Here is a 21421-nt window from a genome sequence, read left to right on the forward strand (position 1 = left end):
GAGATTATATCAGCGCGGCTCATGTGGTTTCTTTATACTCGATCCGTATAATATATGGGCCAGGCCCATATTCTAGTCAAGCTGAAGTCGGCCCGGAGGGAAATTTTATTAGCGCGAATTTATATTAAATAAAAAAAGAAAGGAAAAAATAAAAAGAAGAAGAGAAAATAAAAATTAAAAACTCGAGGGTTTTGGGGCGGTTTATAATTATATCTCTGAGCAGTGGAAGCGTATAGTCATCGTAGCGTAGCACGCAGATGGAAGAAAGGCTGTCTGCTGTTCTGTGATCGCTGAAGGCCCCTGTTGATTGCTCTCTGCGCACATTCTTCTTCATCGTCGTCCACAGCCTTGTTCATACAAAACCCTTCTGTGGATACATCAAGCGGAGAGCGAGGATGCATAACAAAGTGTAAACGCCTCTCTTCTCCCTTCACTTCACAGCTCGTCATTTTCCTGCCGGGATATCGTTGTAGTAGCTCGGGTTTTCCGGGTTTTCTCCTTCTGGGCCGTCTTGGATTCTCAATATCCTTCGTTCTTTCAGGTTCCCGGATATCGATTATCGGAAAGCAGCTGCCCCCATAAAGTCTGCTGTTGATAAGTTCCAGCTTGTTCCTGAGTTCTTGAAGGTACATCAATTAATTATAAGCAATTCGCGTGAGCTCGTGGAATTGGTTTTTCAGTTCGTGATGCCACTACTCGTGTTTTTAGCCCACATTGTGTCGTGTTCCGGGTTTTGCCTGACTTTCTTCTGGTTGAAGAAGCATTGTCTGCTAGATAACGTGATTAGTAATATTATGATGTGCTCTTTTGGAATTCTAGGTGAGGGGGCTAGTGAAGCAACATTTGGATTCATTCAATTATTTCGTGAATACCGACATACAGAAGATTGTCCGCGCTAATGATCGTATTGTATCCAACGTCGATCCGAATCTTTATCTCAGGTGACTGTTCTGTTATGCGTTTTAAGCTTCTTCTTCCATCAGAGTTATAAGGAAAGGGCTGCTGTAGGGGTGGTGCCGAGATATCAGATTTAGTTTGTTTTTCTTATTGCTTTAGCTATAAGAATGGATGCAATTTTATTGCAAAAGTTGGACTAGTATTCATTAACTCTGAAGAGAAAACTAAGTCGAACGAAAAAGGTAAAGTACTAACTGAGACGTCTCTTCTCAAATTGGTGTAGGTTCAAAGATGTCAGGATTGGGAACCCAACCATTGCAATGGGGGATGGCGTTGTTGATGATCTCTCTCCTCAGAAATGTCGTTTAACTGACATGACGTATGTCCTCTATGCTGCTTACATCTTATGTTGGGGCTCTTTTTTTTCCCTGCTACCTTCATTGGTTTAGTAATTAGCAGAGCTCTCACTCTTCAATTGATTAAAATGAGAGAATTACATGAGTGTATAGGTGCAATGCCATCTTAGAGACTTAATGTTCGTCTGGACATTGTTTGTGGATGAAAACCAGTACTTACCGTTTATAAAACATTTTTAAAACAGTTATCAAAATCATTTTTCAGGGACGAAAGGTTTCTTTTCTCTTTAGTCTTTATTTTTTCTAGTGATTTACACTGTTTGCCAGATGCTCTATAATTTCAATTTGCAGTTCAAGGTTTTCCTTCTTGTGAACTGCTCTTCTCACGGTCCATTGATTCCTTCACGTTGTGAGTGTCATCAGTCATTTGTTTCAGCTTGGAGAGCCATCAATAGAATCTTTAAATTGTGGAGGACCATTCTCAGGACATTGTAAAATAGATGTTGCCTATATATGGATCCTTTCCTCACTGCCAGCAAAAATCTTGGTTTCCACTTTGATTGTTTTGTAATCACTCTCCTAAAATTTTTGGCCTGTCTAATCCCACTTTAAAAGTTCACGTATTAATCACGTCGGCGTCCTTTACAATCTAGGTATGCTGCTCCAATATTGGTAGACATAGAGTATACAAAAGGAAGTCGTGGAGAATATAACACAATATCAAGGGTATGCAGAGGCAAACTGATGACCTTTTTGAGTGTTAATTAGTTATGCATCTGATTTGTTCACTTTTGCTGAGATGTTTAAATTTGCAGAATAATGTTACCATTGGGAGAATGCCCATCATGCTTCGAAGTTGTTGCTGTGTCTTATATGGGAAAGATGAAGCGGAACTTGCCAGGCTTGGTTTGCATGCATGACTTAGACAGCTTGTTTCTCTATTTTAGTCTTGAATTAATAATAGGATTAATTTCACCGGACAATACGATATTTTGAAAATTTTCACCACATAGCACATATCGTCATAATTTCACCAAATCGCACGATATTTTGAAATTTTTTCACGGCATAGCACGAAATGCAATAATTCCATCGCGTGGCACAAAATTTCAAAATATTTTCATGGCATAGCACGATATTAGTTTTCCGTCTATAACCTAACAAAGAGCTGATGTGGCCGTGTATGGCTGGGATGAACAAGGGTGCGCCAACAATGTCGGCCACGTCAGATCTCCGTTAGGTCATTGATGGAAAACTAACGTCGTGCAATGCCATGAATTTTTTTTGAAATTTTCTGCCATATGGTGAAATTATTGCATTTCGTGCTATGCCGAGAAAAAATTTCAAAATTTCGTGCGATTTGGTGAAATTATGACGATATGTGCTGTGGTGAAAATTTTCAAAATATCGTGTTGTACGGTGAACCCTTAATAATATGGGAAACTTCAATTTACTAGTCCTTTATGGGAAAGTGACTATTTGATTTTGGCTATAGGTGAGTGCCCCTTGGACCCTGGAGGATATTTCGTAGTTAAAGGAACTGAAAAGGTAAAAGTGTTCTGGAGTTTTGCTATCCCAATGTTTTAAAGTATAAGTGTTAATTTGTGGCTTTCTTCTTTCCACCTTTTTGTCCCCTCTCCTGGTTCAGTTAAAATAGCAAAATAGTGGCATATACACATCAGTTATGCCACCATTCTTCCAATTTGTTGTACTATCATTATCATTCACTTGGGTTTGCTGACATTGAAGCGTCACCTGCCCAGTATTCTGATTATCCCCAGCCCCTACCCCTAAATAGTGAATTGAGTATAAAGTTTTCTTCCATCAAGTTGGTTCACTAAATTATTCCAGAGCGATCCTTTAGTCAATAATTGTTCACCGGCTGTACATTATTTATTTTCCAGGTGATTCTTATACAAGAACAATTATCAAAGAACAGAATAATTATTGACACTGACAGGAAGGGAAAGTAAGTATTCTGCTCTGTCATAATGTTATCCCTACTCCTAGATTTTTGCTTCATGTTAGGACTTTGGTGCCAACACTGTTTCCATCATAGTTCAGCACATCACTACTGATCTCATGTACTTCAATTGCAGTCCTAATACATTTTTCCTGCAATAAATATTTGCTTATCCCCTCTTTCTCTTCTTAACTTTTGTAGTATAATTGCATCAGTTACGAGTAGCACTGAGTCAACAAAAAGCAAAACAATCATTGTTATGGAAAAGGAGAAGATGTATCTGCAGCTCAATCAATTCACAAAGGTAGTAAAATGGATATGTTCTCCATCCCCCATTATATTCTTTCAAAGTGTTTAAGTTTCTGTTTCTTATCTCTGTTACAGAATATTCCCATCATGATAGTGATGAAGGCAATGGGAATGGAAAGCGACCAAGAGGTTGTTCAAATGATAGGAAGGGATCCCAGATATGGTGCTCTCCTTCTTTCTTCAATTGAGGTAATTTTTGTGCTTTTCATGTTTCAGAAAGAAATCATTTTTCTGATGGATTATTTCTTAGATCTAAATGTGAAAGATAATTATGCTGCTTTGAGCTTGAATATGGAGGATAATAAATAGCATGATTTTTGTCATAGATGTATTACCAACCGTGGTTCTCTTCGAGCATAGAACCTTGAACAATATGTGTAGTTCTTCTGACCAATTTATCTTCATTGCAGGAATGTGCCAGCCTTGGCATATATACACAACCACAAGCGCTTGAGCACCTTGGGGAGAAGGTTTGTTGTGTGTTTTCCTGTCTTGAACTTCGTGCCCGACTTGTAATGTCAAAAGAAAATAGGATCTTTATATAACAAGGATTCTGCACCTTTCGATCAAAATGTTTGGCATTGATTTGGTTATGAATTGCCTCTCTTAAAATATCTCAATCTCACTCATTCACATATAGTGTTTGATGTGATGCTTGTCCAGGTTCATTTAGATTTGCATAGAGTTGACAACTAACTCAAAAAATAATCTAATGCTGGATGTGAATTGATGAAGATGCTTAGTCATGTGACTTTGTTGTCTGGGGAAATCAATTTGGCTCATAAATTGTTTGTTGTGGCAGGTTAAGAAGCAGCAGCCATATGAAACTTTTCCATCTTCGAAGGTTTTTCCATACTTGCAATTTGCAAATGCTAGACATTATTGCTTGAATTACCTTACGGTCATCTTCCCTGTTATTGACACCAAATTTATATATATCATGGACAGGAAGGCAGAGCTTTGTCCCTACTTCGTGATGTATTCCTTGCAAATGTTCGGGTATGGTCCACTTTTTCATGCTATCTCTTCAAACAGTTTTTAGGTTTAACTTCCACTTATAGTGAACTTTTGTCTTTTTTCCTCTTTCTCTTCTGGCACTGAGGTAAAATTTTCTTTAAATTTACTATAGGTAAATAAGAATAATTATCGTCCCAAGTGCATATATGTTGCTGTTATGCTAAGGCGTATGATGGAGGCAATTTTGAATAAAGATGCAATGGATGACAAGGTTTGTGATTTGTTATTCGTCTAATTTCACAAAGTCCCTCCCTACCACCCCGCCCCAACCAATGTGTTGAGTGATGGATTGAATGCTTCCTCTGCTTACTTTTAAGGATTACGTGGGAAACAAGCGGTTGGAGTTATCTGGCCAGTTGATCTCTCTGCTTTTTGAGGTATTTGCTGTTTACTAAGTTAATCATTCTTCCAGGAAGTGTACATTCTTCTTCATATGTTTTATTCTTGTTGTAGGATTTGTTCAAGAGTATGATTAGTGATGCCCAGAAGAATGCAGATGCTACTCTATCGAGGAGTAGCAGGTCTAGCAAATTCGACTTTTCCATGGTATGTGGTGGATCTTGCATTCTCTGTTGGAACACCCTCTTGCATTTTCTTTATATTCTCTTGATTGATATTGTCATATAAATATCATCTGCCAAAGTATTTGAATTCTTAATTCTCAGAAAATAAACATAAAAGGAGTTAAATCTAGGATTCAATTTCTGGTCTTCACATTATTTTTAGTTTCATCTGAGTTGTATTCTCGTTTTCTTGACTGAAGGGAACTTGATGAATCTTTATTTCCCTATCATACTTTCTATTGTCTAGATTTAATTGAAGTTTAAGTTCAACGCCTCTTTTGCAGTTGATAATTAGAGATAATATAACTCATGGTTTAGAAAGGGCACTCTCAACTGGAAATTGGGATGTCAAACGGTTTAAGATGCACAGAAAAGGAATGTCACAGGTTTTTTCCACTCCCTTCCTTTTCCTTTATCCCCTTTTGATACAATGCTGCTGCTGTCATAGTTTTGGTAACGATTAGAAAATCCTGTGTTTGAAGGTACTGGCAAGGCTATCCTTTATAGGATCATTAGGCCATGTGACGAGAGTGTCACCACAATTTGAGAAATCAAGAAAAGTCAGTGGGCCGAGGGCTTTGCAGCCTAGTCAGGTAATGATAGCTGTATTGATTATCTCTGAACTGTGATTTTGCCCAACTCTTTTAGCTTTTCAATTTGATATATGCTAATAATCATATGCTCCTGTAGCTTAAATTAAATTAATATCCGAGACTTTTTTGGTGGCAGTGGGGAATGCTATGTCCATGTGACACTCCAGAAGGTGAGGCTTGTGGATTGGTGAAGAACTTGGCTTTGATGACTCATGTCACAACTGATCAAGAGGAGGGTCCCTTGATCTCTCTGGTAATTCCCTTTTATATAATACTTAGCTAGTAATTGGGGGGGGGGGGGGGGGGGGGGGGGGGGGGGGGGTGGGGGCGTGCCCGCCCCTATCTGCTGTTTCCTTTTTTTTCCTTTAGCAATTTTTTTAATTTCAAATTTTGTATAATTTTTTTTTTTTAAAGTTTCACAAATTATAATCGTTTTAAAAATTAAATTTTTTTGACGGAACATGGGTTTTTTAACAGAAAAGTAGACGGTAGGACTAATGTGGCAAAAAAGCAAAAGGTTGAGGACAAGAATGACAAAAAAAAAATTAGGACCCAAACGACAAAAACTCTAAAGGTTGAAGACCAAAAGTGTCTTTTTTCCTAGTTATTAAGCTGGCTGCAGATTTATGATCCAGGTTCATGCAGTGTCATAATAAGTTCTAATGATTGTTATAGTGCTACGCCATGGGCGTTGAAGACTTGGAATTACTATCTGGTGAAGAGCTCCACAGCCCAAATTCTTTTTTGATTATATTTAATGGGCTCATTTTGGGCAAGCATAGAAGGCCTCAGGTATCTTTCCCACTTGGTTCCTACAAATGCAGTTGGTCTTATTTGCCGAAACATTTTCACTTGTGGTTGTGATTCCTATCCATTATGTCTCAATTATTGCTTTCTTTTTCAGAGATTTGCTAGTGCCCTCAGGAAATTACGAAGAGCTGGCAAAGTTGGCGAGTTTGTTAGTGTTTTTGTTAATGAGAAGCAGGTAAATTGTTTTCTTATTGTAAATTACATATTTCCATGAGATCAATTATCTTTTTGCCTCCTGAGCATGAATGTTATATAACCTTGTAAAAAAAATTTGAATGTTTTCCTGATATTTGTGGCTATCTGACCTTTGGGGGAAAAATTGCCAGCGTTGTGTCTACATTGCTTCTGATGGAGGTCGGGTTTGTCGTCCACTTGTTATTGCGGACAAGGGTATCTCAAGGATTAAAGCACATCATATGAAGGAGCTGGCAGTAAGTGCATTTTATACTTCCAATAGTAAACCTTAGCACATGCTTTTTCTCTTCTGTCTTCTTCTGATTCCAGACTAATTATTCTCTTGTCCAATTGAAGGACGGGGTCCGCACATTCAATGATTTTCTGCGAGATGGTTTAGTCGAATATCTTGATGTTAATGAGGAGAACAATGCTCTGGTTTGTTAATTTTATGGCCTCCATTTCTCGAATGGTTTGAGATTATGTGTAATATATAACTGATTGCTTGCACTGCGGAACAATGCAGATTGCATTGTACGAAGGGGAGGCTACACCAGAGACAACTCATATTGAGATAGAGCCGTTCACTATCTTAGGCGTCTGTGCTGGACTGATCCCCTTCCCTCATCATAATCAGTCCCCCAGAAACACTTACCAGGTTCTCTTTCTTTATTTTGTTTTTTTTTTATCTTTAACAGCAAGAAACTGGCATGGCCTTGCTTTAAAGTGCTGCCTTGATTTTATCCTATGATTTAGACCCTTACAATTTTTACTTAAGAGCGTTCGTACTGTACAGTGTGCCATGGGGAAGCAAGCTATGGGAAATATTGCATATAATCAGGTTCGTCTCTTTTTATTCCATGTATTATTCACTTGCTGAACTTGAAATTCTAATTTTTATCTCATGTCTGGCTTGAATTTGTTGCATCAGCCCCCTTCTTTTTGTATCCGTCATTCTTGAAGATGCTTTATAATGCCAGAAATATGTTGAAACTTCGGTTAATGTTGTAACCAGCCAAAGTTTCTTTTGCACACACGCTTTATCTCGGATCATATAACCTAATCATTTGCATGCGTGCTTATAAACATTGGGTTTCTTCAGTTGCTTCGGATGGATTCATTATTGTATCTGCTGGTTTATCCTCAACGACCCCTACTGACAACACGGACAATCGAGCTGGTAAGTATATTGAACTTAATGACCTCCAAAATGAAAACATGCTAATTCCCCTTTAAATTTCTAACGAATAAAACTTCAATTTTATGTCTTTTAGATTGGATATGATAAGCTCGGGGCAGGGCAGAATGCAACTGTTGCTGTGATGAGTTACAGTGGCTACGACATAGAAGATGCAATTGTCATGAACAAGTCATCCTTGGACCGTGGTTTTGGTCGCTGTATTGTAATGAAAAAGTATGTGTCTTCATGTCTAGATAAACTGTTCAATTTGTTTCTTTTCCTGACTGAAGTTCCTGTCTCCCTTCTTACTAAAACTTGCTCTAAATTGACAAGGTATACCGCTGTTAGTCAGAAGTATGACACCATGACAGCAGACAGAATACTTCGGCCCAGAAGAAAACCTGATCCTAATAATAGAGGAGACATTGAATGGGAAAAGATGAAGGTATTCTCTTCTTATTTGCAAATTTATGTGGATTTAAAGCATGTTTTTGTTGCATCGAATGGAACTGGTAGATAATGTGACAGATTGATTTGAAAAGTAATTGATGAGTAACTGAGGAGACAGATTTAGCTTCTCAGAAGTTTTTGGTGCCACGGAATTGACTTGTAAGGATCTGAAGTAGAATAATAGAATACCTGGGTGTCCTAATGGAGGCTGCTTCATCTAAAATTTGGTCTCACAAGGCCACGCTGAGCTCCACTAAAACCACAATGACCCTGTGAATGGGCCAGATTGAGGCTATTCATTCCGACGTAAATTGGCCAAACTTGAGGGCCGGATTTAATCCTCAAACAATTTCGAGGTTCCTAGCTAGGCAGCCTTTTAAGGCTGATTCCATTACTAGTGGTGATCGTGGCTTCCACCAATGGAGAGGTTGGTTTTTTTAAAGATATCAGCTACAGATTTGAATATCCATTCCTAGTATCAAGAATGGCTATTTAGTGGATTTAGGAGTACTCCCTGTTCTGGAACCTCTGAGACATGGGACTCCATTTGGTATCCCTATTCTAGTTGAAATATGTATCAAATTTTGGAGTAGGTCTCTGCCAGTAGTAGATCAGGAACTGGAATCTCTTCAGAGTTCTACCAAAAGGCTTAGGTGGCGTTTGAAATTTAGGTTTGGTTTTAACTTAACTTTGATTGTGATTTTACGGAGTATTTGGTCAAACTTGCGGGCCCACATTCATTTGAGAATATTGTAATTATGGAGTTGTATTAAAATGGAGTGGTGTAAATATTTATGGGTGGGGCCCATTATTTTGACTTTGATGAGTGTAATTTGTTTTGTTATGGGTAGACTTAAAATCAAAATCACAATTTTAAAATCAAACCCAAATTTCAAACGGGGCCTTAATGTTTTCTGAATCTTTGCCAAGCAATGAGAGTCTTGGCATGCGGAGAATCTAATGTCTATAAAAATTTTATATGCTAATGCTTCAAAATGACACGTTGAATTTATTCTTTCAATTGTTCCTGTATGCCTTTATTTTTCATGGACTTCTACATGTTTCTTCGTGTAGATTTTAGATGATGATGGAATCGCTGCACCAGGAGAAATTATTAAAGCAGGCGATATCTATGTTAACAAGGAAACTCCCTTGATAACAAAGGGCAATGCAACAATGACTGGTCTTCAAGACATGTAAGTTATTGCATACCTCAGTCTATGATGTACAGACAGACTTATACTAATATCTTGCTGCTCACTTTTGCAATTATGTACAGAGACTATCGGCCTAATCGAGAAATTTACAAGGGCGCTGGTGGGGGGGAACCTTGTGTAGTGGATCGGGTGACTCTTTGTTCTGATAAAAATAACAATCTGTCCATCAAATTCATAATCCGACAAACCCGTCGACCGGAGGTGTGATTGCTGTACAGTCTGGTATCAAGTGCGAATGATTCACTTCTCTCTGGTTTGGGATCAACTTTCTGCGTATTTTTCGTAGGTTGGAGACAAATTTAGCAGCAGACATGGGCAAAAGGGTGTTTGTGGAACCATTGTTCAACAGGAAGACTTCCCCTTTTCTGAGCGCGGGATTTGCCCTGATTTGATTATGAATCCTCATGGATTTCCAAGGTGATGGGCCCCTAGATCAAAATGTGCATTAAAGAATTGACACTTCATCGTCTGTCTCTTGTTTGTTCAGCTTTGAGTTCTTAAATTGAGTTTTTGATGAAACACCCGGGTGGAACATCTGATGAAGACCGCAAATGATCTCCATGAAATTTATGTGGACTGTTCTGTTGAAAATTGTTACCATAAAACTTGGCACCATCACCCTAGAATTTCTTTTGCTGCGTGCTTGAGTATCTGATAATGATTGATGTGATTGAGTCGTTAAAGTTAGCTTAATCTTGATATACCTATTGGTATTGATGAGCCCCAGTAACATTATTGTCTCTGAGGAAGTAATTGTGTGCTCCTTTTCATCAGTCGGATGACAGTTGGCAAGATGATAGAGCTTCTCGGCAGCAAAGCTGGAGTTTCGTGTGGCCGGTTTCACTATGGGAGTGCCTTTGGTGAACCAAGCGGTCATGCAGACACAGTTGAATCTATAAGGTGTCTAAACTAGGAGATGCTCATTTTTCCATCTTCTTTTTAGTTACTCAGAGATTAGTAGTTCATTATCCTTTTCTTTGGTTGGTTATAGTGAAACTCTTGTAAAGCATGGATTCAGCTATAACGGGAAGGATTTTCTGTATTCAGGTTATACTCAAAATTTCTGCGGACTGCTGAGATCAACCTTTCCTGTTTTCTATATGCTCAGACTTTTTACGAGAATCTCCTTAGTGATTGTGAGTGGTTTTCCAGGTATAACTGGTTGCCCGCTCCAAGCTTATATCTTCATGGGCCCAATATACTATCAGAAGTTAAAACATATGGTTAGTTCTCCTCGTCTCTTTCATTTTCATCTTAATTTAGCAAACCTTCTTATTTACTGTTTATTACTAAAGCCTTTAAGAATCTAATTTTTCGATCAGCTCTTTGATCCAGACTTGGTTGCGTCTTTTAGTATAAATGAATTTCAACATAACATCTTTCTTTTCGTCTGTGATCTGATTACTGATTAGTTATATATAGCAGGTAAATCTGTACTAGGCAGAAAAAGTAAAAAGTAAAAAGTAAAAAGAAAATTCTGCATTTTTAGTACAGCCTACCAGTTTTCCACAGATTTGCAAGGGGATTTTTTTAATCGGTAAATTTCAATCTTCACAGTGTTGTTCTCTTCGCTGCCCAAGGTGAAGTGATTTTTGTTTCTGCTGTTATAAACAGAAGAGTACTTGTGGTGTGCTTGGCAGATACTCATTGGACACTGTTCTTTAACAGTCTCTAAGAACTTGTCTGAAGCACAAATTTAAGAAAAACAATCTGTTCGGTTTCCTGCTTCTGATCACACTGTTCTATAAAATTCTTAAAACAATAGATTGCGAACATATCATTCACTAAAATTTAATTTTGAATTTGAATTTCAAATAAAAAAAAATTAAGCTTGGAATTAGGGTTTTGGAACAATTTTTTGAAACATTTCCGGGTGAGGCCCCGCAGTTGCTATTTATAATGCTATTGAATCTATGATGGTTTTAGGTCCTAGATAAGATGCATGCCAGAGGAAATGGCCCGCGTACACTGCTTACGAGACAGCCCACTGAAGGAAGAGCTCGAAATGGAGGTCATCGATCACCCTTTGATCTTTAATGTACGGCACTCTTTTATCTTGAAATTCATAATTTGCTGATGATAGTCATACGTATTATAGGGTTGAGAGTCGGAGAAATGGAACGGGACTGTTTGATTGCTTACGGTGCAAGCATGTTAATCTACGAGCGACTAATGATCTCCAGTGATCCATTTGAGGTTCAGGTAAACGGAACTCAAACTTAAAACATGCTATAATTCAAAGTTTCTCTAGTTTAAATATTGTTACTATGTGACTGCTGCTTATATGGTATCGTCCTTGGTAGGTATGCCGGGCCTGTGGGCTGTTAGGTTATTACAGCCAGAAGCTGAAAACAGGAATATGTTCAAAATGCAAGAACGGGGACAATATCTCTACGATGAAACTACCGTATGCTTGCAAGCTTCTAATTCAGGTAATAGTTTTTTTGATCCGTAAAGTGATGCCATTATTGATGGATTTTGATCTTTTGAATGATTTGCCTCTGGTTCTGCATCTTTAATTAAATAGTCTAGCATTCTTGAAGACTAGTGACTTGTATCTTGCTTTCACATCACATTTTGCGACTCTTTAGTCGGTGTATCTTTTCGGCTCTTGAATATTATCTTTCTCGAAAAACAATTCCTTCAAATGAATTTCATTTTTGTTTGGCGTTGCATCTTCAGGAACTGCAATCGATGAACATCATTCCACGACTGAAGCTGGCCGACTCTTGAGCGTGGGAATGTGTTCAAAAGATCCACTCAATGCACCGAGTTTGCAGGACAGACTCTGAAAATGATCGCGAGAAGTCATTTGCTGGCCGTTCTTCAAATGCAAGCACAAGTCTAAAGATCGAGGTTCAGAAAATTGAATTCCATAATGCTAATCACGAAAAGCTCCAGCAAATGGTAATTATTGGTGGATGCGGTGTCGGTATAGGTATAGGCTTAGGCTCAGGTTTATTACAATTACATGCCAGAAACATTCCGGTTATAAGTGTTCTTGACGAAGGACGGTGAGATTGTATCTATGAAAGCAGAAGCATTGGGCTAGGCCTCGCAGCCTCAGAATGACGGGATTGCTGGTTGGAATTTTTTCGAATTTTCAAAATTTTGAGTTTTTTATTTTTATTGTTTAATGGATTACAAATTGTGGACGGATCATTTATTTTTTTAATTAATATAAATCATATTGTGTTGTGTAAATTGCGTAGAAAAACGTGGTTTCCATAAATATTTAGTTTTATCACGTACATTCAAAATCGAGAGAGACTCGTTTGTTTTGTAAATAAGATTTTAAAATCTTACTTTAACTTAACTCTACTCACAACGAAACAAAATAAGTTAAAGGGTGGGCCCCATACATAAATATTTATACCACTCTATTATAATACAACTTCATAATTAATAAATTCTCTACATTAATCCTTCAAAATTTGATTTTAAAATGTTATTTACAAACTAAACGTAGTGCTACTAACCTCAATTGTATAATTTTATTTTGCAATAATTATCGAATTCTCCATTGAAATTGTTATATTTTATCTTCGCTTCTTGGTTCGGTTGCTATTGAATGTTAGTTATTGATCAGTAATGGTTTTCGAAGAGTTGTCGTTGAAGTTCCTTTCCGGTTATTGATTATTAATAGTTTCTCAACCTTATGCCATGCTCTAAAATTTTCCTTTTTTAATTTTCTATTCATAATTGCCTTTTAGGTTAGTGGATGGGAGTTCAATTAGCCTTATGAACGTAATTTTTCCAATTTTTCGGCTCTTTTTTTATTATATATATTTAACTCTTGTATTAGTTTGTATCTTTGCTTTTTCAATATGATTTTGATTCTTTTTTATTTCTTATTTATGCGTGCCGGCACATAGTTTCACGTTTTATTACGTGCAACATGCTGGTTTCCTGACTATTTTCAATATTATAAAGCTAGAAGATAGACTGATAGATTCTAATTTTCAATTTTACAAAAGATTAAGCTAAAAATCTTCTTTAAAGAAATCAAGCAAAAAAATATAAAATAAAAATTAAGAAGCTAAATTTCAGTAAAAATATTAAAAACTTGTCCCTCCAATTCCCGAAGAAAGTGACGTCGTAGCCTCAAATTCCTTCCTTTTTTTTTCCCCCGTTTTCCATTACAATTATTCAAGGACAAATTATAGCACATTATTTTGATTTGTTGAGATGGTGATCCCGGTGCCCCTTCGCCTCATATTCCCAACCATCCTTTTCTATTTTATTTTGCTTTATTGTATTTAGTTTAAAATATCCTTAACCTGTCAGTTTTTTTCCTCTCTTTATTTAGAAAAACACTAATATAAAAATTATTTTTTTCCTAGTACATTTTTTAATGTTAAATGCAATCATCCTATTTATCTATCTTTTTCTTGGAATTTCATGTACTTTTTAATTAACACTATATATTTAATTCGATAAAAGAATACACATTATCTATATCAAGCGATAGAACAACAGCATCCATCATGTTATTATTGGTTGAGAACAAAATAGATGGAAAAACTTAAGTTTTACCTGATACTCATCATGTTAAATAATTGCACGTCAGATGCACAATTTGATAATTTAGCATCGTACGTTTTCATGAGTTAGGAGAAATAAAATATACAATTCTTACACAACGATATATCTATTTAAATTTATCAATTTTATTCATTATTTAATTATTGATATTTTGTTTGTTGAAAACAATAAAATCACAAAATGAACCCATCAACGAAGTGCGGGGCCATTCCACTAGCTATGCATAAAATCATGAACATTAATATTTATATTAAATATATCGCGAATTATTATTATTATTATTATTTAACTTGAAATCATAAACTTTCGATTATGTTGGGCCTTTGACTGTAAGCCCATATTTATCAAGAGCCCTTTTCCTTTCCTCCCGCGGGAAGTCGTTTCATTTGGCGGGAATCTCGCTTTAATTTGCTCCTCGGTCCTCTTCTCTTTCTCTCTCCCTCTCTTGCTTGGTCGCCGGTGGAGTGGGTTCGATGGCGAGGTTAGAGTTCCGCCATGGTCAATTCTCCGAGGTATCATCCTCTGACACACTCTCTCTCTCTGATGCTTTTCTACTGTTCATTCTTTGCATAATCCGATTTCAATTTCAGGATTCAGCTTGGCTTCGCGATTGACTTCAACACAATCCGATAGAATCGTCCGAGGAGGAGGAAGACTCGTTGAAGGTCTGCTTCGAAACTCACTTTTCTCTTCAGGAACTGCTTTGATTAGCCTCACTTGTTTGATTCGAGGTTTTTAAGATATAGTGATGAATTTCATCTGATCTCAAGAGTCTTCTTGAAATTGGACAGAAAATGGCTGTCTGTAAAGGAGATATCGGCGATGGAGAAGATATTGGCAAACGAAACAGCGCATACAGCGGTTGTCGCTTGTTCTGGTCTGGAGAAAGCAGCTCACAAGTCAGTGTTGCTCAATCTTCGGGAAATGTGAGTTCTCAATTGTACGCACGCATCTCTTGTTTCCAGGTTCACCTCGATTATCTTCTGCTCCGATAGACTTCGTGTTGTTCATTCTGAAGGAGCTATAATATTTTCTGGATGAAGCTAAAGTGTTTCTATGTGAATACTTGATTTCGTGGCCTTCTCTGTGATGATACCAGAATTTTGACCTTCTAGTTTCTTATTTCGGGCTGATCCAATGTGGTCTGTAATGTGAAATTGTTCTCTAATGAATCCTAATATTCTGTAGGTGCTCCATTTCCATCTACATCTTCTATCCTATAGTAATTCATCATGCGGAGGAAGCCAAAACCCGAATACATCGGATCTATCGGTGCAGTCATTACAGAAAGTTGAAGCTGTGTCTGAACATGTCGAGATAGACAGTCCAATTCAGTGTGAAGAAATGGTAAGAGTCTCAAATCTCAAAGAAGATGTATGTCAGCCTGTTGAGATAGAAGGAGCAGGGCAGCTTGAAGAAATGATACAAGTTTCAAATTTCAGAGAAGCTGCAACTAAACCTGTTGAGATAGACGGAGCAAGGCAGCGTGAAGAAAGGGTGAAAGTTCCGAAACTTGAGGAAGCTGAAATTGATCATGCAGTTGAGTTATCGATTGCAGCTTCCGAAGCTCTGGTTATAAATGAATTAGTGGAAAGTGATTCAGCTCTGAGATATCTGCCCATGATAGCTGTTGTCGAGATGGCACTGCGGATCAAGCAAGCACGATTGGAGGATTTGAAAAACCCACCCCATGGCACAATTGGCGGTACTGGCAAGGATCGTCCGCCAGTAGAGTTGGATAATATTTCAGAAATGGATGCTTTCAAAGATGTAGGAGTGTCTTCTAGTGATCACGATGACCCGGGTATTTGTGATTTGGATGTTTCTTGTGTAGAAGAAACGCCAATTTCTAAAAATCATGTCAATTATAAGAATGGTTCTGAATGTGTGCTGGGAAATATTGGTAATCTATGTACAAGTAATCAAGCACATGATGTGTTGGCCCAGGATAGACGATTGAGAAAGGGCTCTTCAGTAGAAGTCGCCAGCAAAAATGCTCAAAATCAAGATGGTATTTCTATTGGTTTACCTCTGGGTCCTGGTATCTCAGACACGCCTAACCATGTCGATAAAAACCTTCATCTGTCAGTTGGAAGCATTCCTAATGGTTCAGCTGTGGACGAGGTGATCATTTTCGTTTTCTATTTATTTATCTGCACCCTACAAGCTTTTCCCCCAATCGGCATGACCAGTTTTTTTCCTTTCCTATTTTCACATATGATGAAGCCATGATTTTCCTCTTAACATGATTGCATGCTTTCAGAGAAGTGGTTCTGTGGGGGTAGGTGGGCCTCTGTATCAACCTCAGTCTGATGTAAACTTGTCCCCTCAAGATCAGGGTAAAGAGAATGCTGCTTTTGCTTATATTTGAATTCTAGTAATATCATCTGACTCCCTTTTCTCCACAGAACAAGATAGACAAAGATACACTACAGGTCGATTCCGAAGCCACTGGTTTGGTGGTTGGACGGCAGAGGTGTGAGGACCTATTTCCTTTTCTATTCTGTTCTTTCATCATTCTTTTCTAAGACATGTTCCGTAGTCCACTTTCCTCTTCATCTTTTTGCAATTCACTGAATATTTGATGTTCATCGCCTCACTCGTGATTGTGATTATGTTAAGTCTTTTGAAGGAAGTAGATGCAGCTGTACCATCAAAACAATATGGCAATAGAAGCATTGCGAAACCTTTTGTTGGTGAGACAAGCTTTCTCTCCGAATCTGCAGATGTGGCCGTGGATGAAAATTCTGTTGTACAAGAAAGGAAACACTATAGCATTGACATAGCTTCACAGTCAAATATACCCCTTGGAGGGTCTTGTGAAAAACGCAATCAGGGTTTACCATTTTCTCAAGAGGCTGCGAGATCCTTAAGTCCATCTTCAGTGGATCCTCTTTGTTCCGTTGTTCCTTGCAGTCTCTCCATGGAAGATTCTGTCCCCGTGCAAGCAGAATGCCAAGATGATGAAGACAATGATGCCGAGACGTGCGGCAGCCCGGCATCAGGTCCTCAACTTGTGAAGTTGTGTAAAACATCTGATCCAGAGATACAATGCAACCATCAAAAGGATCATTCTCCTACAACAGATGAAGAATGTTCCAAGTCTATAGTTCAGAGACGGCTGTCCTCTCTGAAGAATTATAGCATGCTATTACCTAGTAGGATGGCTTGGCTTGAAAACAGAGAACTCAACTCTAGTTTACTCTCTCCGAGAGAGTGCAACCGAAGAATTGCAGCAGTGGAGATTCAGACGGATACTAACAGACCTTCAGGTAGGATACGGGTAGGATTATTTTCACATACGTGCACACCTACGTTTCCTATGATCCAGCATAATGAAAAACATCATGGTTCCGACACCTCCAAGCCTTCAGATGAAGAAGCAACAGTCAGGAAGAGTCTTGATGAATTTACAGGAGTGGCTCAAATTCGGCCCCCATTACCGGCTAAAAGGCAGTTACCTCTCATATTAAACCCTCTGAAACGGCGTCGTATTCAGCTTTCTAGGTATTTGGCTAATGATTCCTTCTCAAAGGAAAAGCACTCTGTGGAACCAGAACCGGCAGTTAATATTCACTGGGGCAACATTTTCAATAAGATGCAGCTTCAGGGTTATTGTCCCACTGCGGATCAAGCTCCACAGGAGAAAAGAGTACGTTTTGCAGAAGACAAGATGGCACGGCCAGTGGATAGGAGCACACATAAGTTTAAATCTCCTCACAGAAATTGTAAGAATTTCCAGCAATTAACTCTTTAGTACTTTTCGCGGAACTTATACATTTGCCAGAAAATTGCATCTTTGAGTCCCTCAGTTGGAACTTATACATTCATTTGGCACTTCCTCTAGGTTCTACTACCCAGTCACGGAAAAGGTTAAGATATTGCAACCAGCAGTTAAACCCTCGAACCAAATGCGTGCACTTCTTTTCAAGATGCAGCAGAGACAGGAAGAATTTTATTTTCCAGGGTATGGAGTTCTTGGTTACAGGATTTTCAAGTCGCAAGGAAAAAGAAATGGAATGGTTAATTCAGAGGCATGGTGGTATCATTCTCTCTGATATTCCCTCCAATTTTAGGAGAAAGAGAAGTTTTAAACTGCAATCACAACAGCCAACTGTTATAGCTTCAAAAAAGGTTTGTTCTTAGAGGCAATCATTTGCACATGATGATATTGAACACAGTAGGTTGCACTAAGATTCATCCAAGTTATGAAAAGGTCTCGTCATCACCAGAGAACATCTCTTTTTTCCTTTTTTCGGGTGTCTTTTATTGAAAGGCGATGAATTAATTAAATTGGAGATAAGCTATCAATCAAATCAAATTAAATGAATATTGTAAAAGATGCTTCTTTCAATCTAAAGTTGGTCAAAGATTGTCAGGCCTTTTGATTAGTAATCAATATCTTTAGTGAGAAATCAAGTACTTTTCATTGAGAAGAAATAACATGCCATTAATGCACCTTTCTTTCCCGCTTAGTGCGATTAACATACTTTGCTTGCTTTCAGTTACGAACAGCCAAGTTTCTTTATGGTTGTGCTATTAAGTGCCTCATCCTTGACGCTAGTTGGCTTACGGATTCAATCTCAGCGGGGTCCATCGAATCACCTGAAAAGTAAGTTATGTTTGGTTTATCTGAAGCATGAGGGGTGTTCCTTTCATGATGCATTTGTATTAATAATTTTTATTAATATTGAAATTTCAAATGTTAAGACTTTTATTCTGCTTTCCTCTAGTTGGACAATAATTGAAGCATGAATGTGAAGCAGTTTAACTATAATCTGAATGATGAGTTCAGTATATTTAGATGAGACTATTGCAGCTATGTCAAACGATTCTCCCACTAATACAGTTCTTTTCCATGGAACATTTCAATTCTAAATCGGGTTTCATTAGAAATTAGTCATAATAGTAGAGCAAACTTCATAATTGAGTTGTGATCATTTGTACAACTGTGGAGAAGTGAATGAGACTAAGCCATAAAATCCAGTAGAAAATCTAAAGAGCCTCGTCAGTGTAAGATGTTGGATCCTTCTTCACCTAAAATTATATGCAGTCTAACTTACCACCAGTCAGATGCAATTTGACGACTCCTATTACTAGGGCATTAGTAATACTATTTAAAGTGCTCACGAAGGGTGGTCTCCAGGATCTGGATTTATTTTGTTGCAGGCAGCACGTATCCAGTTTTCATATCTATCTTTGACCTGTGGTTAACTTTATTCCTTTGGCAGGTATATGATTATATCATACCAAACGGATGTTACAACTTTTAAGAATACTGGCAAAACCTTCCCAGTATTTGAAGGAGTAGGAATCATGCTCCATGGAAAGAGAAGTTTTTATACCAAATTTGCGACCATAATCAAGGTGATGAGCATTCTTCATTTTATCTACTTTAGATTACTGTTGAGCTTGTATACTTCTTTTTATCATTTTATAATTTAGTTCTGGAAAAATTCCACTCAGCTAGTTCCTTAATGACACAGCATGTGTCCTGGTACTATCAGTTAGTGAAATACCGTTGCTTTTGTGTTCAAGGAACTGTTTGTGGTGACCAAAAAAATGGAACTGTTTCTTTTGATAGGATCAACCTTGAAATTTTCTAGGGCTCTTGGATTTTGAATCTTTTTGTCGTCAATCTAGATTGCACTCGAGTTGATCAATAGATGTTATTTTCCTCCTGCTATCTGATGAGGATCTTTTGCATCACCTCAAAGCATCTCTATTGGCATGAAACAAAACTTTTTCAAGCATAGCTATTTCAGGGTCAGATGCACAGATTTGTTCAGATTGTCAAAATATGAGCAAAACATTATGGTTTAATTGTCAAAATGTGAGACCCATCATGTTGCATTCATTTTTCCTCTGTGTTCTTCTCCAGGTGCAACGAGACAGCACATAAATTTTTTTTATTTTCTAAAATACTTTTCTATAGTATATAATCTTTTGAAACCGGAGTCCTTTCACATTACAATCTGAGATGAGGTTTACACTTCTGAAACCCTCCTAACACTCTCAGCCAAGAAACCGAAAGTTCTGATATTTGCTGGACATACTTCTCATCTCCACTATTGGCTGCTATTACTCGTTGTCAGTCCTTTTTTATTTCTATTTATTTATTTAAAGTTGAAGAATGGAGCTGAAGCGATTGTCAGTCTTTAATTTAGATCATAGCAATTTGAACTCACCAGCATCTCTGTGTGTTGTACAGCATGGAGGAGGTCAGGCATTTAAAACCCTCCAGCAGTTGCTTGAGGGTCTTGACACCAAAAAATTTACTATTGGAACAATCGTCACTGAGTTTGAAAGTGCAACCTCTCGTCACTTGAGACACTGTGCGATGGAGAGGAATGTGCCTGTTATGGTTAGTAATCCATGAACTAAATTTCTAAAATCCTAAGCTCCTATAGCACATCTAAGAACCGAAGTCCTTCAGTTTACTTGAAGGATCAAGTTCAACGAGCAGAAGCTTTTCTATTATCTATTTTATCAAACTCTCACGGACACTAATCTCCCATTGCAGCCAGCTAGCTGGATAGTAGAGAGCTTATATGCGGGGAAGCTCTTCCCTCTACCGAGCGAAAATTATACTTAAGCTGTTATGCAAAGTATGGATTTTTTTTTAAATGTTGGCTACTCAGTGAAGCCAAACAAAGAAAGCAGAAATTCGATAATTATGCCATTTATAAAGGTAACTTCTGTTAATCCATCTGAGAGTTTTTTGTTAGGAGAAAAAAATTGGAGGTTCTAGTGGGGTTGTTCCGTCTCAATGCTTAACTCTAGTGTGTTACCAGGTGAATCCTTAATTTTGAAGATTAATCTTCGGCAATTTTTGATTCCAACTTGAAGCAAGCAGGACATGCTTGGGGAAGTGATAGTGAGATAGTCACTTCTGCGTTTGAAGTTTGTACATAACGCTCTTGTTGTATCTGCAAGTGAGCAAGGCAGTAGTCTTGCTGTAAAGGGAATTGCACATATACCTGTTCATATGTTAATACACGCAATGAACGATTGTTCTTTGTTGTTATTATCTCGCATCAAATTGAACCCCATATTGGTCTCTTCCACTTGAAAAGGAGCATGATTAATTTTTGCCGTCAAGAGCTGCAGTTATAACAGCTGATAGTTGCTAATAAATTCTAGCTAGCCGAGCGAGGCTAAAAAATCAGCCCGAGGATGACATTTAAAAGAAAATGTGTGATACTCTGTGAAAAATAGTTTCTTTCTTGTTGTCACCTTTGTAAAAGTTGAACCGTGAGAATTAGCATTATTTATCTTTCTTTCGAGGAAATGTTCATTCCATCATATTAAAAAAAAAAAATGTTATCACGAGAGAAATGTTTTTCC

The 21421-nt window shown here is 37.8% G+C and overlaps 2 protein-coding genes across 6 annotated transcripts; both read left to right on the top strand.

The window, feature by feature from the left end:
• Nucleotides 1-205: 205 nt before the first annotated feature.
• LOC116190788 (DNA-directed RNA polymerase III subunit 2) lies at nt 206-12733 on the top strand. 3 transcript variants are annotated; one of them, XM_031520182.1, is made up of 38 exons: nt 206-409; nt 542-626; nt 820-941; nt 1181-1276; nt 1907-1979; nt 2069-2159; nt 2749-2801; nt 3158-3222; nt 3418-3520; nt 3601-3714; nt 3936-3995; nt 4328-4369; nt 4474-4524; nt 4655-4753; nt 4860-4919; nt 4996-5088; nt 5390-5491; nt 5588-5698; nt 5835-5951; nt 6374-6490; nt 6603-6683; nt 6835-6939; nt 7040-7120; nt 7209-7340; nt 7479-7523; nt 7785-7862; nt 7957-8096; nt 8196-8307; nt 9387-9508; nt 9592-9730; nt 9816-9946; nt 10304-10429; nt 10521-10576; nt 10682-10752; nt 11456-11540; nt 11628-11731; nt 11833-11961; nt 12212-12733. In XM_031520182.1, exons 1-38 carry the CDS (start codon nt 396-398, stop codon nt 12260-12262), a joined length of 3456 nt encoding a protein of 1151 aa, XP_031376042.1. In that variant the 5' UTR covers nt 206-395; the 3' UTR covers nt 12263-12733. The 3 variants fall into 3 exon arrangements, with proteins under 3 accessions (XP_031376042.1, XP_031376043.1, XP_031376044.1); XM_031520183.1 differs by lacking the exons at nt 206-409; nt 542-626; nt 820-941; nt 1907-1979; XM_031520184.1 differs by lacking the exons at nt 206-409; nt 542-626; nt 820-941; ... (1 more) ...; nt 1907-1979; nt 2069-2159 and having other exon boundaries at nt 3432-3520.
• Nucleotides 12734-14435: 1702 nt separating this feature from the next.
• On the top strand, nt 14436-21141 carry LOC116192229. Of its 3 annotated transcripts, XR_004154030.1 has the most exons (13): nt 14436-14586; nt 14665-14739; nt 14866-15039; nt 15263-16198; nt 16338-16413; nt 16483-16550; nt 16707-17802; nt 17922-18208; nt 18580-18686; nt 19306-19441; nt 20286-20438; nt 20598-20765; nt 20869-21141. XR_004154030.1 is itself a non-coding variant. In XM_031520710.1 (12 exons), exons 3-12 carry the CDS (start codon nt 14869-14871, stop codon nt 20667-20669), a joined length of 3102 nt encoding a protein of 1033 aa, XP_031376570.1. In that variant the 5' UTR covers nt 14436-14586; nt 14665-14739; nt 14866-14868; the 3' UTR covers nt 20670-21141. The 3 variants fall into 3 exon arrangements, 2 of the variants coding, with proteins under 2 accessions (XP_031376570.1, XP_031376580.1); XM_031520710.1 differs by having other exon boundaries at nt 20598-21141; XM_031520720.1 differs by having other exon boundaries at nt 14437-14586; nt 14866-15000; nt 20598-21141.
• Nucleotides 21142-21421: the final 280 nt, after the last annotated feature.

This window comes from Punica granatum, chromosome 1 (genome assembly GCF_007655135.1).
Source record: "Punica granatum isolate Tunisia-2019 chromosome 1, ASM765513v2, whole genome shotgun sequence".
NCBI classification, from domain to species: domain Eukaryota; kingdom Viridiplantae; phylum Streptophyta; class Magnoliopsida; order Myrtales; family Lythraceae; genus Punica; species Punica granatum.

Excerpts from the sequence above, each read along its gene's own strand:
- LOC116190788 (XM_031520182.1), top strand. Across the intron at positions 7,121-7,208 it reads ATGAGGAGAACAATGCTCTG|ATTGCATTGTACGAAGGGGA; the intron begins GTTTGTTAATTT and ends GGAACAATGCAG. Across the intron at positions 11,732-11,832 it reads GTGATCCATTTGAGGTTCAG|GTATGCCGGGCCTGTGGGCT; the intron begins GTAAACGGAACT and ends CGTCCTTGGTAG.
- LOC116192229 (XM_031520710.1), top strand. The coding sequence starts at position 14,869 with ATGGCTGTCTGTAAAGGAGATATCGGCGATGGAGAAGATATTGGCAAA. Across the intron at positions 15,040-15,262 it reads CACGCATCTCTTGTTTCCAG|GTGCTCCATTTCCATCTACA; the intron begins GTTCACCTCGAT and ends AATATTCTGTAG. Across the intron at positions 17,803-17,921 it reads TAAATCTCCTCACAGAAATT|GTTCTACTACCCAGTCACGG; the intron begins GTAAGAATTTCC and ends CACTTCCTCTAG.